Raw genomic sequence first — 16,492 nt, forward strand, 5'->3', positions numbered from 1 at the left:
ATAGGCAAAAATTAAAAGCAACTGAACTAGTCATCAACAGCAGAATGGTCAAAAGGCATACTATGTAACAACAAAGCAAATGAATTACAACTACACTAGCAAAATGGAAGAATTTCATTAATTGTACTGGGCAAAAAAAAAAAAGCACCCACCCAATCACACCCCAATCCCACTGAATATTTTTAGGCACCCTTGTCAAAAATCAATTAACCATAAATTTACACCTTTATTTCTGGACTCTCAACTCTGAATTTATGCCAGGCCCTCACTGTCTTGATTACCATAACTTTGTATAAGGTTTTGAAATGAAAAAGCGTTACTATTCCAATTTTGTTCAATTTTTAAAAATTATATTGGCTAGTCTGGGAACTTTGCATTTCCATATAAATTTAAGAATCAGCTTGTCAATTTCTGCAAAGAAGTCAACTGGAAAGTTGAAAGGGATAGCCCTGAACCTATAGGTCAACTTAGGGAGTGTTGCCATTTTAACAATATTAATACTTCTAATCCACAAACATGGGATGTCTTTCCATGTGCTTAGATCTATTAATATGCTTCCACAATTTTTTATAGCTTTCAAATATGTTTTGTACTTCTGTTTATTCTTGAAAAATAATTTTATTTTATTTATAAGTATTTTATTTTTTATGCTACTGTTAATGAAATTCTTTAATTGCGTTTCCAAACCATTACTCTTTATTCCCTTATCATGTTTCATTTTCTATGAGTCACTTATAAATAAACTTGATAAATCCAAATGCTTATTAGATACTTTTTATCTTTCCCTCCCCTCAAGACTATGAGCACCATGACAGCAGGACCTCTGCCTCCTTCACGTGGTGCAGGATGATCCGATGGACAACAGTTTCTCTGATCATCCCCAGTCGGGATATCGGGACTATTTCAGGTTTTTGGCTATTATGAATAATGAAGGTATAAACATTCATGGATAGGCTTTTGTGCCAACTTAAATTAACATTTCTCTGTGATAAAGGTTCAACAGTTCAATTGCTGGGTTACATAATATTTGCATATTTAGCTTTTTAAGAGACTTAATGATTTTCCAGATAACTATAACATCTGATATTCCCACAGGAAATATATAAGTAATCCACTTTTCACATCATTGTAGTATTTGGTGCTGGCACCATTTTTCATTGTAGCCATTCTGCTACATGTGTAGTGATAGTTCATTGCTTTAATTTGCAGTCCTAGGTGATCAATGATACAGAGTATCTTCTCATGTACTTATTTTCTACCTATATATCTTCTTTGGTGAATTTCTCTTTATATTTTTTGTTCATTTTCTAATTTGATTTTTTTTTTACCTGTTGGCTTTTAACAGCTTTTACATAATCTAGGTACAAATCCTTGTCAGATGTGGTTTACAAATATTTTCTCCTAGTTTGTAGGTTGTTTTTTCATCATATTGACATGTGTTTTCACTAAGCACAGTTTTTCATTTTAATGAGATGCAATTTATCAGTGTTTTTATCTTTGCTGCATTGTGCTTTTGATGTCCAGTCTAAGAGCTACTTTCCTGCCCTGGATTCTGAATATTTTTCCTATGTTTTTCTAAATTTTTACAGTTCTAGTTTACATTGAAATCCATGATCCATTTTGACTTAATATTGGTATAAAGTGTGACACTTATCGAGTAAGGTTCTTTTTTACCCACAGATGCCCAAACAGCTTCAGCCTCATTCTCCGGGAGGCTGGCTTTTTTCCACTTTCGCTGCTGTGCACTCTGCCAAACACCCTTGAGCATATCTGGGTGAGTCTATTTCTGGGTTCTAATGTTTCGTTGATCTTGGTTCTCTCCTTCTTCCACACCATGCTATTAATGTGTCTAGGTAGGATGCCTTAACTTTGGGAAGAGTGATTCTTCTCCCTTTACTCTCCTTGCCAAGACTATTTTAGCCACTTTAGGGCCTGGACCTTGCCAAATTAGTTTTAGAAATAAGCTTATTTTGTTTAAAAAACAAACAAACAAAACCTTGTTAAGATTTTGATAGGAAGTTTATTACCGTAAACTTACAGATCAATTTTGGGGAAACTGTGGAATGTTCCATTCCAAGACTATAATGTACCTCTTTACTCAGACCTTTGATCACTTTCCTGAACACACGTTATCTCCGGCATAGCTAAGATTGTGTTTTCACAGAAGTGACTAAGAGCACTGCACTTTTAGTTTCAGTTTCCACATGTTCATTGTCAGTATATAAAAATGGCACTGGCATTTGAATGTGCATCTTATAATTTGCCACCTTGCTGAACTCTTTAGTTCTGGGAGTTTTTATAGATCGCATGGGATTTTCTACATACACAATCATGTCATCAGTAAATAGGGGCACTTTTACTTCTTCCCTTCCAATCTGAATTCCTTCTGTTTCCTTTACTTGCCTTATTCAGTGGCTAGAAATGCGAGCTGAGTAAGCGTGATAGGAGCAAACGCCTGCCCTGTGCCCAGTCTCAGAAGAAAGGCATTTGACATGCACTGAGGGTGATGCCAGCTGTAGGCTTTTACAGATGATTTTTACAAGAATAAAGTGATTCCCTCCATTCCTATCATGGATGGTACTGAAAATAAGAGAGGATTCACAGATTCTACCCCGGTTTTCAACCCCACAACACAAGGCAGACTCTTAACATCGAAAAGAAAACTGAAGGCGATGGGACCAGGTCTCACAGCCAGGAGTCCATTGCAGCCAGCACCCTCAAGCCCTCTGTCACCTGCTCCCTGGCAGCTAGCTGTGAGCTGCCCTGTAGAGAGGTCCATCTGGCCAGAAATGGGAAAGGCCTCGAACCAATGTCCTTGGAACTGAGGTCCTAAGTCCAACACAGCACCAAGTTCTGCCAACAGGCCCAGTGGGCCCTGAAGGTGACAGCCACCTGATGGATCCTTGACTGCAGCCTTGAGAGGGACCTGGAACCAGAAGACCTAGCTAAGCTGCACCCAGATTCCTGACCACAAAAACTGTGAGGCAGCCCTGACCGGTTTGGCTCAGTGGATAGAACGTCGGCCTGCGGACTCAAGGGTCCCAGGTTTGATTCCGGTCAAGGGCATGTACCTTGGTTGCAGGCACATCCCCAGTGTGTGTGGGGAGTGTGCAGGAGGCAGCTGATCGATGTTTCTCTCTCATCGATGTTTCTAACTCTCTATTCCTCTCCCTTCCTCTCTGTAAAAAAATCAATAAAATATATTAAAAAACAACAACAACAAAAAACCTGTGAGGCAATGTTGATGTTTTAAAGAACTGCATCGAAATTTATATGACTACCATTTGTCTTATAGAAATGTGCAAAGATATAATGTACAAGAATGTTCACTATAGCACTTTACAATAGGAACCACCTGAAAATCTAAGAATGGATAAAAAATTACTGACTTATAGTATCCATATAAATGAATACTATGTAAATGAGTTGCAAATCAGTCTGTTTAATTTCATCTAGTTTTGTCAAATCAAACACACCTCAATCATTCTCGGTACAGATTAATGTAGCAGTGTCTTGAGGAGGATGACTTTCTTGTACTAAGTATCTTGCACAGATGGCTCAGGCTGTATGCTCCTATGTGGCCTGCACGCCAACTGGCACTAGGGCTCCCACTACTCTGTAAGAGGCTTTTCCAAAACTTATTTAATATATTTTTAAAAGTTGTTCTTGAGCCTTAATTAAAATTTTTAAAAAAAGACTGTCCATTGAGTCACGGTTCCTCAGGGAAGACTGCATGAGAAACAACTACCACCATGCGGTTAGCCTACTCGGTTACACCCCAGGCCACCAGCAGCCCAGTGATTTCCACCTCTGACCAATGTGGGGTTTTTTTTAATGGTCTCTTCCTACACAGACCTAAACTTTTTCTTTCTAATCCTCTTTTGCTTCCATTTACCTTTCCTTCTTTAAGTTTTATTAACCATAAGAATTCTTATTAACTATAAGAATTAATATCCAATAATTATGTGTAATACAGTAGGTCCTCGGGTTACGTCGGAGAGCCGATCCTATGGTGCGACCTAACGCAATTTTCACCGTTAAGTCGGAATCCATCTACATAAGCACCTACATCACTCACATGGAGCACATACACAACAGTAATGAAGTGAAAGAGTAAAAAACATTTAAAAGAAAGATAACAATTCCTGACCTTTACTTGTGGTAAATAAATAATAAAAAACATAAAGCACATATGTACATATGTCGAAATGACGGAACTTTTTTTTTAATAAATAAATGGGAGATGGCGACGTAACCATGAAACGATGTACATCGAATCCGACATAACCCGAGGACTGCCTGTATATCTATCTGTAATAAGAAGTTCTAGAAGCTGAAATTCTTTGGTCACATGAAAGAATACTGATAATGCAACATTAAGCAGTTAACACGTCTTATTTTAGACAAAATATGACGTCATCTATGCACACTGAAATGTACTTTAACAAAACAGAGTATACAAAAAAATCTAGATGTTTCTTCATGTATAGCAAATCTTACACAATGATGTTAAGATTGAAAATAAATGTCTCGATTTTCTTTATTTTCATAAGTTACTTGCAATCAGGCTAAATGTTAATAAGTGGTATAGACATGTCTGAAATATATTGAAAATGCATCAACCTTTTCCACTATGATGAGGTCTCCAACTTGTATGTCTGAACTCTGAACTTGCACTTTACCTTGAAAAAAAGAAGAAGTATAATCAACTCAAGGAAACAATAGCACACCAGAGTTAAACTTTCAATTGATAAGTAATACTTTAGAAATAACTTTTGGGGGAAAAACTTTATATAATGTATCTCTACTTATACTTTCAAAATAAATATTTCAGATAGACACAGTCACTAAAAATTTACTTCTCTTAGTTAACTCCCAAGTACAATTTAACCACTTCCAATAAAAACCATGTGGGAATGTGGAAGAGGATTCCATGAGGAAGGTTCTTCCCCAATCTACCATTATTTCAGGTATGAGTCAAGATAGGATGATCAGAAATATCACTAAATAAAATAATGTGGTGACAGAAACTGAGTCAGATGGAGCGGCATTGACTGGCACATGACTAATAGAAAAGAAGGAACAGAGAAGATCAGAGAGAATATAACCCTTCACCAGTCAGGACCACAGATTTATTATGAAAAGTGGTTCTTCTCCATGCTATACTGTGCAAATTCTTAAAATACCTACATGATAGCTAGTGTGTGCTAATCATGTGTAACAGTTAATATATAACATCTACATCACAATGTTCATATCACATAGAGTAGATAAAACATTATAGAGGCATTTTGAAACACCAAGTTCTTTCACTTCCTGTGTCTCTGGGCCCAGCCTCCATACCTTCCTCCATCTCTGTTTCTCACTCCCCTCCCTGGCTTGGCAGTCTCCTTCGCCCTGTCTGTTTCCCTTTTAGGACCAACAACAACTTTTACTGTTTTAATATGAAGAAAGGTCCTTTTCTTTTACATTCAGTTTATTCTGAAAGCTAATAGAACAAAGTTCATATTGCATTATCAAAACCTGATATTACTGACCATTCCCCTGACTTTTAGACCACATTGAACTTATTATAAAACCTTATTTACTAAATAACTCTTCAAGCAGCTGAGTTTCAATAATACTAAACTAGTTCCTAACGATCTGTCTGAAGGATATCAATAAGCTTTGTAAATGTTGCTATATTTTTCATGTTCCTCAATTATATAATAAACACATAAGGCTGGAGCTATTTTTGGGGGGTGGAGCCTATTTGTATTCATACCATAAAATAGCAATGTTCATTAGAATTACATATGCAACAAATCTTAAGATGTCTCTACAAGTGATAAGTATATGTCTATTATTAGCCAAAAAATAGCCACAAAAGAATGTCTATTTCAATTATTTTTCCCTCGGTCACTTCAAGCTACCTGTCTGTACTCCCACTGCTCTGTTTTTATAGCTAAGCCCCAGGCAGTGAATATCCCTCATTGACCTCAGCAGAACCCCGAACCACGACCTATATTTCACTTTTCTCTTTACTCCTACTACACACTCCTCTTCCCCTTCCTTCTACTTTTCACACTCTGTAACAGACACAAAGAGGAGAGAGATGAACAGAGGCAGGCATAAGATGCAATAAATGCAGGAAATAATTTTTAAATATTTTAAAACATAGAAAACATATCCTTTTTTGACTTCTTAATCAAGATTTTACATTCCTGAGAAACTTATTATTCCTTCACATGATAACATAAGCTATTAAAAGAGATCTATACTCTGAAAAAACACACAAAACATTGCTGAGAAATATTTAAAAGACCTAAATAAAGGGAGAAATATATCTCATTCATGGGTCAGAAGATTTAATATTATTAAGATATCAACTCTCCCCCAATTTATCTATAGATTCAAAGTAATCCCAATCAAAATCCCAGCAGGCTTTTTCACGAAAATGGATCCTAAGTCATATGAAAACCCAAAGAACATACATTAGCCAAAACAACTGTGGAATTAGAAAACCATGTTGGAGGGCAAACAATCTCTGATTTCAAGAATTATTATAAAACAATAGTAATCAAAAGAGCATGGAATTAGCATAAAGTTAGACAAATATATCAATGGAGTGAAAGGAGGAAAAAAACCCACACTTGAAGGACAACTTATTTTTGACAAAAGTGCATGGAAATGCAGTGGGAAAGAATTACCACTTCCCCAAATGGTGCTAGAAACAACGGGACATCCACATGCAAGAAAAGTACTCAGACCTGTACACTGCACCGACATAAAAATTTACACAACATGGATATATATAATGTAAAGCCTAAAACTGAAAAAAAAAAAACCCACAAAAAACATAAGAAGAAGAAACATAGGAGAAATATAACAGAAAATCTTTGAGTTAGGTAAATAGTTCTTAGGATACCACAAGCCTTCGTTTTAAAAAAAAAAAGGATAAACTGGACTTAATCGACTAGAACAGTGGTTGGCAAACTCATTAGTCAACAGAGTGGCAAACCGCGGCTCACGAGCTGCATGTGGCTCGCGAGCCACGGTTTGCCGACCACTGGACTAGAACATCAAAGGGGCAAGAAAGTGCTAAAGTATAAGATCAATGGACTGGTGTCTGAAACAGCTGGAGTCAGGTACAAAAAGAATAATCTGTAAAAACGGGAAGAGACCCTGCCTCCAGGTCAAGTGGCCCCAAGGCTATGGAGAAGCACAGCCACTGCAGAGGAAACAAGACCCTCAGAGGTGAGCCATTCTCAGTAAGGAGTTTGAAATAAAAGGCGTGGATGAGGAAGGAACCTGAATCCTGAGGCGCAGTGAGAAGGGCAGGGGCAGAGAGAGGATGCTCATAGTAATTACAATGCACAAGATAAACATCTGAGGCTCATAAGTTCAGTGATGAGTACACAGACCAAGTCACATGATGCTAGTCCTGGGACACACAGGCCCAGACTGCTCTCAGGCTGAGACCGACCCTGCTGAAGCTGGGCAGCTGCACAGGCTTCTGCTTAATGTCACTCAGAGCTCAGGCCCTCTTCCCCAGGACATGCTGGGGATAAAAGTGGGAATGAAATGGGCAAAGTCATATCCTCATGAAGGAGAGAAAGAAAAAGAGAGAGAGAAAAAAAGAGAGAAAGAGAGAGAGTGAGGGAGGGAGGGAGGGACATCCACATGCAAGAGAGAGAGAAAAAAAAAACATGGATGTGAGAGACATATCGATTGGCTGCCTCCCACATGCACCCCAACAGGGGCCAGGGATCGAACTTGCAACCCAGGTCCATGCCCTTGACAAGGAATCAAACCTGAGACCCTTTAGTCCAAGGGTTGGCACTCTAACCACTGAACCACTGGCAAGGGCAATGAAAGAAGTTTTTAAAAACATTCTTTAGCAATAATAAAAAAATTAAAATGCTCAAATTCAACAGAATCAATTCTTTCTCCTATTCTATTGTAAGAAAAGTATTAACTTTAGGAAGAACACTGAAATCCTATCTAATAAAAGAGTAATATGCAAATTGACTGTCACACCAAGACACAAGATAGCTGCCCCCATGTGGTCAAAGATGGCTGCTCCTATGTGGCCACAAGATGGCCGCCACAAGATGGCCTGCAGGGAAGGGCAGTTGTGGGAAGTTAGGGGTGACCAGGCCAGCAGAGGAGGGCGTTTGGGGGTGACCAGGCCAGCAGAAGAGGGCATTTGGGGGAGACTAGGCCAGCAAGGGAGGGCAGTTGGGGGGGACCCAGGCCTGCAGGGGAGGGCATTTGGGGGTGACCAGTCCAGCAGAGGAGGGCAGTTGGGGGAGACTAGGCCAGCAAGGGAGGGCAGTTGGGGGGGACCCAGGCCTGCAGGGGAGGGCAGTTGGGGGGGACCCAGGCCTGCAGGGGAGGGCAGTTTGGGGGGACCCAGGCCTGCAGGGGAGGGCAGTTGTGGGCGATCAGGCAAGCAGGGAGGGCAGTTAGGGGTGACCGGGCCGGCAGAGGAGGGCAGTTGGGGGAGACCAGGTCAGCAAGGGAGGGCAGTTGGGGGGGACCAAGACTGCAGGGGAGGGCAGTTGGGGGGACCAGTTCTGCAGGGGAGGGCAGTTGTGGGCGATCAGGCAAGCAAGGAGGGCAGTTAGGGGTGAACGGGCCGGCAGAGGAGGGCAGTTGGGGGTGGGGGGAACCAGGCTTTCAGTGGAGGACAGTTGGGGGAGACCCAGGCCTGCAGGGGAGGGCAGTTGGAGGGAGGGACCAGGCCTGCAGGGGAGGGCAGTTGGGGGGGACCAGGTCTGGAGAGGAGGGCAGTTGGGGTGGACCAGGCCTGCAGGGGAGGGCAGTTGGGGGGGACCCAGGCCTGCAAGGGAGGGCAGTTGAGAGCCAGCAGTCCTGGATTGTGAGAGGGATGTCCCAGATTGGAGAGGGTGCAGGCTGGGCTGAAGGACACCCCCCCCCCCATGCACGAATTTCGTGCACCGGGCCTCTAGTAATAATATATTACAGTATGGTAAGAAACATTTAAAGATAAAACACTGTTATTCACTGGATCAGCTGTGCTAGCCAACCACTTCCCCTCTAGACTCACTTGCTAAAACAGTCCACACCACTGTGTAATGACCAGCAGAGTCCAGAAGCTGCCCGCAGAGGCTGCCCGCAGAGGCTACCCACACAGACTCTGTTACCTACCAATGTGCAGAACTAAAGCAATATGCAGAACTAAACACTGAAATAAGTACCAGTAGCAATCCACTGCATTCACCAGATAAATATTTGGTAGAAAAGTATACAATTTGAAAAATTTAATAAGTACCTCAACATTAACTGTTTTATCAACTAACAGGTACAAATGAACATTATGTGGTATTAGACGATAAAGACACCCCTCAAAGTCTTGGTCAAGCCCACCACTATCTGCCTAAGGGAAGTTTGTAATCTCTGTTTTCTGCAGCTAGACAGGCCTTTTAAATATCTACCAAAGGTCAGGACTGTTAATATAAATGGATCTAAGACTCTCGGCGACTAAAATCAGAAGATGTACAATGCAGCGGTCTCCCTCTCTCATGGGCCTACACATGCACACTTCCACCAATGTCCTCCTACGTGAGTCTGTGTGGTTACACCAGCATCGAGAGGAATACGAGCCAGCCTTAGTTTGAAATTGTCCGTAGTCCCTATTTCCTCTATGTTCAATAATCTATACGGTGATGGCTTCCTTCTCAATTACTCCTGAGTGTGGAGATTGGTATGAGCCCTGGTGGGAGAAGGAGAAAATCAATAGATGGAGACAGCAGGACTGCGTCAGGCTCCTGCTAAGGGTTCCATGTCATTGGTCAAATACAGGAGCAGGAAGAAAATGTCCCAATAATCTTATATTTATAGTGTCTCATGTTACTCAAAGAAAATAAGAAAAAAAAAAAATGAAAGAGAAAAATAACCAGTGAAGGAAGGAGGTAAGGAGGGAGGAAAGGTTTCCCAACCTACTAAAATGTTCCATGAAGGAACATTTCTTAAAACTGGCATGGAGATCTGGAAGAATCAGTAAAGCAGAACAGAAAGCAGAGGAAAGGGCCTGAATGAATCTACATATTTCTCAAAGGTCTGAGAAAAGAACGTAATAACTGGTTTTAAAACAACTTAACTGACCATTTGGGAAAAAGAAAAGTTAGATCCCGTCACAATGTAATACATACTTTAAATGTAAAATTGCAACACTGTTAGAAAATAAAAATATCTACACTATATTGGGGTTAAAAGAACTATCTAAGGTTAAAGTAAAAAAAAAAAATCAAAAATGTTTGCATCTATAAAAATTATAAATTTACCTACATCTAAAAAAGATATTAAAAATTAGTCAAACAAGATAAATATATTTGCCATGTCATAAACTTCTCTTATAAAGAAATTATAACAAGGCAAAAAAGTGGAAATAGGAAAAAAGGTGAATAAACTTGTATAAAAGATTAAAAACGAACAATGAAATGCTACAAGGTAAGTAGCAAGCAAAATGAGAACCTTTTTCACCAATCAAGCTGGTGGGTTAAGAGCATTCTATCTCAAGTGGGCCAGGACAGCAGGTGAGGGGTACACGGGCCGGCTGACCCACATGGGCATGCCGCACAGACTGTTGCAGCCTTACCGGCAGCTCTCTGACAACATCAGGATGAAAACTTTTCATATCTGACCTGGAAGTTCCTCATTTACTTAATATTGCACTTACTGAGTGCCTACATGTGCCAATTACTCTGCTTAGCCTTGAGGAAACAGCAGTTGTGCACACGGAGCTGAGAGACCAATGACCGACAGCATCATCAAAGCAACACCAGTCACCAAAAGGAAATACCAGATGCCACCAGACATACACACACAGCCCTTACATGTGTGAGAAGAGGCTCTGTGTTAGTCAGCAAGTGATTTTAGTCATATTTCAGGTGTTCCAGACGATGTAATAAAAACCAATGTATGAGTATCATGAAGAAATTAATTCATAGATCCTCTTAGGGTGAGCTGGAAAAACATACTGGCCATGTGGTAATGGGTATATACATCTACTCCTGCATACATGTACCTAGTCCTGAGTATACATATCCAGTTCTAAACAAATGAAATAGTAAATCTTAAGGGTGTGCTTGTGCCTGACATATATAGTAGGCAATAAATATCACTGTATAGTAAAAACACAATAATGTTTGCTAAATATTCTTGAAAAATACTGGAATGGATTCTTTTCAAATGCTGCTCAGACCACAGACAAGAAAGATGACTTAAGTCTACTTCACAAAAGGGAGGATATGAGATGAATATATGAAAAGCTGAGCATGTGCACCAAAGCACTGCTTTGACTACATAAAATAAAACATCCACAAATGACTCCCCAGTATCCAGGGCTGTATTTCATCTGTGCTGTCACAAGAGTGGACGAACAAGAGATGACAGCACATCAATAACGTGCGAAGAGTCATCACTGCTTCTCTGCATACGGATCGCAGCAATCAACTCTGATTACTTCCAAGTGCATCAGCTGCTAAGCACTTTCTGATGGGGAAATTCAGCTGACACTTGAGTATACTATTAAAAAAAAAACTATCTTCAGATATGACTGTCACAAAACGAAATCCTTCTTGCCAAGTAGAAAATATAGTAACTCATAAAATCAGTTACATTTATGATTTCCCCCGTGAAAGTGTGTATAATGCATAAACAATATGTAAGAGGCACTAAAGAGGGATTTAAAAATCTCTTGATTTTTAAAGGGATAATTATAACTCATAAATGAAGTAAATTTTACTAAAAGATGACAAAATTTCACAGAGACATTTTATAAACTTTTTAACTATAAAAGAAAGAATAAGAGTTTTACAAGTAGCAACAACACAGTACTGATGATAGGGTTACAAGCCACGCAACCACAGAGGAACAGAGAACAGTCCCTTTTTGTATTCCCTGTGAACAAGGCTTCTTTTGGAAGGAGACTGGAACACAAGAAACATGTAAATATGGACATGTCCTTCCACATTCTCTCACACACACAATTTACATAAGGTTCAAAGACAGCAGACTTGCTTCTCTATTAAAAGAAAGACTTAAGGTACACTGGGAAACAACCATCACAAAAACAAAACAAAACATAGAACAGAGTAATACCATTTCTAATAAACTCCAATCCTAAATATATTATTTCATGTTAGCTTTAGGTATAACATTGGAAAATACACAGATAGTGGTTGATATGACTGAACCCTGCTGAGATTTGGTGGCTGATTAAAATAAATACAAATACACAAAGACCTCCAAATTTGTCCTGTCTGCTAGAATACTGCATGAGCTCTTTAAGAAGCACAGTTCAGGACTTATTCATGTTTGAATCCCATGAGGTTATCACAGTGCCTAAGACATAGTGAGTACTTAGTAAATATTTGTGGAATTGAATTGTGAACTAGCCAACTGGATAATTACCAAGGCATTCAATTTATACACCTCTCCCTGTAAGTAGGAAAAAATATTGCATTGATTCCAAGAATGTGAAAATAGAATGGCCACACAATTTATACTCCTCTTCATCAGGAACTTTGCAAAAACTGCCAACACCCAGGAGCACCTGTTTCATGCTCTCCCCCCTGCCTCTGCCTCTGACGCTGTCTATTAGAAGACAGTGAATAATAAACGCAGTCATAAACAAGGAGAAGGAAGGAAAAGAGCAGTGGCAGACATGGAAAATTCCCACACAAGAAAAGCAGCTTCTCGGGCAATAAAACAAAGGGCTAACTAAAGAATTCCAGTATTCATTTAGATCATCTATCAGTCAAAGTAGTCTCTGCTTCCAAACAAAGCACCTTTAAGACAGTAACAGACTTGAAATAGAAGTGGCTTTCCTTTAAAAAACAAAAAGCAAACTACAGGACGTTTTCCCAGTGTAGTTCTACAAGAGTGTGCTTAAGAACGCCTAATATAAAAAGTTCAAATGTTGTAAATATGATACAACAAACCAGTCAATTACACAAGAGAGTAATCATCAATGCCATTCAAAGAATAGATAACTGTGAAATATTAGAAATTAAGAAGCTGAGCGGCAAACATTCTTGACAACAAAATAAATGTTAAATTATGCCCTATAAGCATAACTCTGTATTTTTTCACATAGACTTTACTTGTCAATCGCTTGCATCAAAATAACCAGCCACCAAGCAATGCACTGCAGTTGAAAGAACACTAGGCTTAGAGTCAGAATGGTCCAGGTTCAAATCTGAGCTCTATCAAGCACCTGACAGGGCAGCTCGTTCAGCAAGTGCCTCAGGTTTCTCATCTGTAACCTGGAGGTAATACCAACCTCCCTTGGATGGTGGTTATGTGAATGCATATTATGAATGTTACCTGACACACATAAGAAAGTCAAAAATAGCAAAAATTATTAACTGCATGAAAAATGTCATATTTATGGATCACCAGTATCGATGACCAATTTTTTAAAAGATGTATTTCCTAGAGTACTTAAAATAATTCTACTAAAAAATGTTTTTAACGTATTTTTACTTCAAACATCTCAGAAGTGTGAAAGACATAATATTAGTATGTCTTTCTCAGCATTATATTCCATTTTTAGGTGAAACTAACATAAAAAAAATCAGCCATTTTAACATGGATAGTTCAGTGGCCCTCAGTACATTCAGAATCTCACAACCAACTCCATCAGGTTCCAAAACATTCATCACCACTGAAGGGACCTTCACTCCCCCTACCTCCCCAGACACAACAAACACGATCTGCTTGCTATCCCCATGTACATTTCTGTAAATGAAACCATACAGTGTGTGACTTTTTGTATCTAGTTTCTTTCATACAGCATGGTATTCTCAAAGTTCAACCATGTTCTATCATATCTCATTTTAATAAAATGTGCTGGTTTAATAACATTCAGGTGCACAAATATACCAAAATTTTGTTTATCCATTCATCCACTGATGGACATGTGGTTTGTTAGCACCCTTTGGCAACTGTAAATAGTGCTGCAGTGAACATGGGCATGTGTGAATTTTCTTGAGTTCCTATTTCCAATTCTAAGTTTATCTGAGAATGCCTTAATTTCTCCCTTGTTTTTGAATAATTTTACTGAATACAGAATTCTTGATGGGCAGTTTTTTCTTTTACTATTTTAAAAGTATCGCCATGTTCCTCCTGCTGATTTTTCATCTTCTTACTGGGGACCCCTCCTCTTTTATGTGACAAGTGGCTGCTCTCAGTGTCCTCTTGGTCATTGGGTTTCAACATAGTCTGACTACAACGTGTTCCAGTGCGGCTCTCCATGCATTTGCCTTTCCAGGGTTTCATTAAACTTTCTGAATCTGTAGATTCATGTCCTTAATCAAGTTTGGGAAGTTAATGATCATTATTCCTTCAAATATTTTTCTACCCTTTCTCTCTCCTTTGCTCCTAAGATCCCATTATGTGCACATTAGCACACTTGCTGCCATCCCATAAGTCTCCTAAGATTCATTTATTTTTCTAATTCTTCCTTCTGCTCCTCAGACTGGACACTTCATAGGACCCAGGTTCAAGTTCATTGATAGTTTCTTCTGACTACTCTAATCTGCTAGAAACTCGCTTGTGATTTTTTTCTTTTAATTAATTGTACTTTTCAGCTCCAGAATTTTCCTTTCGCTTCTTTTTCAATCATTCTATACTTTTATTGACATTCTGTAATTGTTAATACATCATTCTCCTAATATCTTTTAGCAATTCATTTGCTTTAGCTCCTTGAGCATATTTAAGGCAACTGATTTAGACCTTATCTAGTAAATCCTTAGAAATAATTTTTCTTAATGTCTTCTGTGAACGGGCTACACTTTGTTTCTTGTCAAATGCTGTAGCTGTATGTTTAGTGACTTTGCTAAACTCATTTTTGTAAAGTGTGTATTCTCTGTAATATGTGGTTTCTGAAAGAGATTTCCTTGCATGTAAGAAAAGTGGGGGAGGTAGAGGAGTACAGTGGGAGGGGGAGAGAGAGAGAGAGAAAGAGATATAAAGAAGGGGAAGGGAAGGAAGGAGGAAAGGAAGAGAGAGAGGGAAGCAGCGAGGAAGGGAGTATCTGTGCAGATAGGCTCTGTGCTGAGAACTCCAGCACTTAGCCAGGCTGTTTATAACTTTGCCTTAGGCTGCACCTCTGCTTGCACTGAGCCTAGACATTGGCCAGAGGCAAAAGACCTTCTCAGGTCTTTTCTGAGCATGTGTCCAGTTCCAGCTTTGAAAGTGGCTTTCAAATTTCCCCAATAAACAAGGCACTTGTGAATGCCCTAACTATTCAAAGAACTTAGATATCATATGCAATCACATAATACTATTTTCAATAACAGAATTAAGACATGTTTTCTTTCATTTATGTTCACTCTAAAATGATGATTACATCGGACAAATGGTGACCTGGATTAAAGGTGTCTCGCTAACCTCTTACTGTGAGCTTGCTATATAGTTGTGAATTCACTTCCTTGTCTCGCTGAAAACGCCGAAATTCATCCATTGCTTCCCTCATGATAGTAACAGCCAAGACAAACCCCTACAAAACAAAAAAGGAAAATTATTTTTTACTATTTTGTTTTTCTTTCCCCTCAATTTATAGTTGAACATTGAACAACACGAGTGTGACCTATGTGGGTCCACTTATGCACAGATTTTTCTCAGTAAACATCTGCACTGTTTCTGATCTGCGGTTGGGAATTGTAGATGAGAGTGGGGAAGGAGAAGGGCCTGAGGACCACAAGCATTGTTCTATGCCATTCTACAGAGGGGTCTTGAGCAGTCATGCATTTTAGTATCTATTGAGGGTTCTGGAACAGATCCCTTGTGGATGTCAAGGGACAACTAAGTTTGGGGGAGTCAAAAGTTACAGATTTTCGGCTATGTGGAGACCTAACTTCTGTGTTGTTCAGGGGTCAACTGTATATTACTTCTAAAATATAAAATAAATAAAAACAGAAAAAAGTAACAATAAAATACTATAAAAGGAATATAATACATACTAATAGATTTACAATTCATACTATCTCTAAGACAATTTTTAAAATTCACATCATAATATGTAGAAACCCAAAGAAAAAAACCAATCTTCAATAAATCTATGAAATTAGATTTGGAACATTCAAGCATTCAAATACCAAATTAACAAAAACTGACAGAAAACTCTTACAATTTCTGACTTAAATATTATTTCTGATAGAATAAAAGCATTTCAGAAAACAAAACAATTCCCAGGTATGGCACTTATCATGATCAATTTCCTCACCTAGAGCAACATCGTGCAATGGCATTGGAGAGCACAGGTACGGTCAGTGCTTTCATTTTTTAGGTAAAAATCTGAATAGATTAATTTGATACTAAGTAAAACTTTTATGTACTTATAATATACTATGAACTGTTACACCAATAACATGTGGCTAATGTCAATCTTTTTTAAAGGCTACATCTGTATTTTCTGACACACATTCCATGGATATTTAAGCCAATCTCCCATGATTAACTGGAGACCTCTTTCGTAGGC

General features: G+C 39.0%; 1 protein-coding gene across 2 annotated transcripts in view; it reads right to left on the bottom strand.

The window, feature by feature from the left end:
- ATP9B (ATPase phospholipid transporting 9B (putative)) overlaps positions 1–16,492 on the bottom strand; it is a 141,231-nt gene that overhangs the window by 101,080 nt on the left and 23,659 nt on the right. For both annotated transcript variants that reach the window (XR_013961383.1, XM_080683641.1), the window contains exons 5-6: positions 15,403–15,511; positions 4,624–4,682 (exon numbers count right to left, since the gene is read on the bottom strand). Coding sequence is in view for 1 of the 2 variants with exons in the window: in XM_080683641.1 (XP_080539767.1) it covers positions 4,624–4,682; positions 15,403–15,511 (168 nt within the window). In the remaining variant the exon portion in view is untranslated. The remainder of the gene's footprint in view (positions 1–4,623; positions 4,683–15,402; positions 15,512–16,492) is intronic.

Source organism: Plecotus auritus, assembly GCF_963455305.1.
Source record: "Plecotus auritus genome assembly, chromosome: 8".
Classification (NCBI taxonomy): Eukaryota; Metazoa; Chordata; class Mammalia; order Chiroptera; family Vespertilionidae; genus Plecotus; species Plecotus auritus.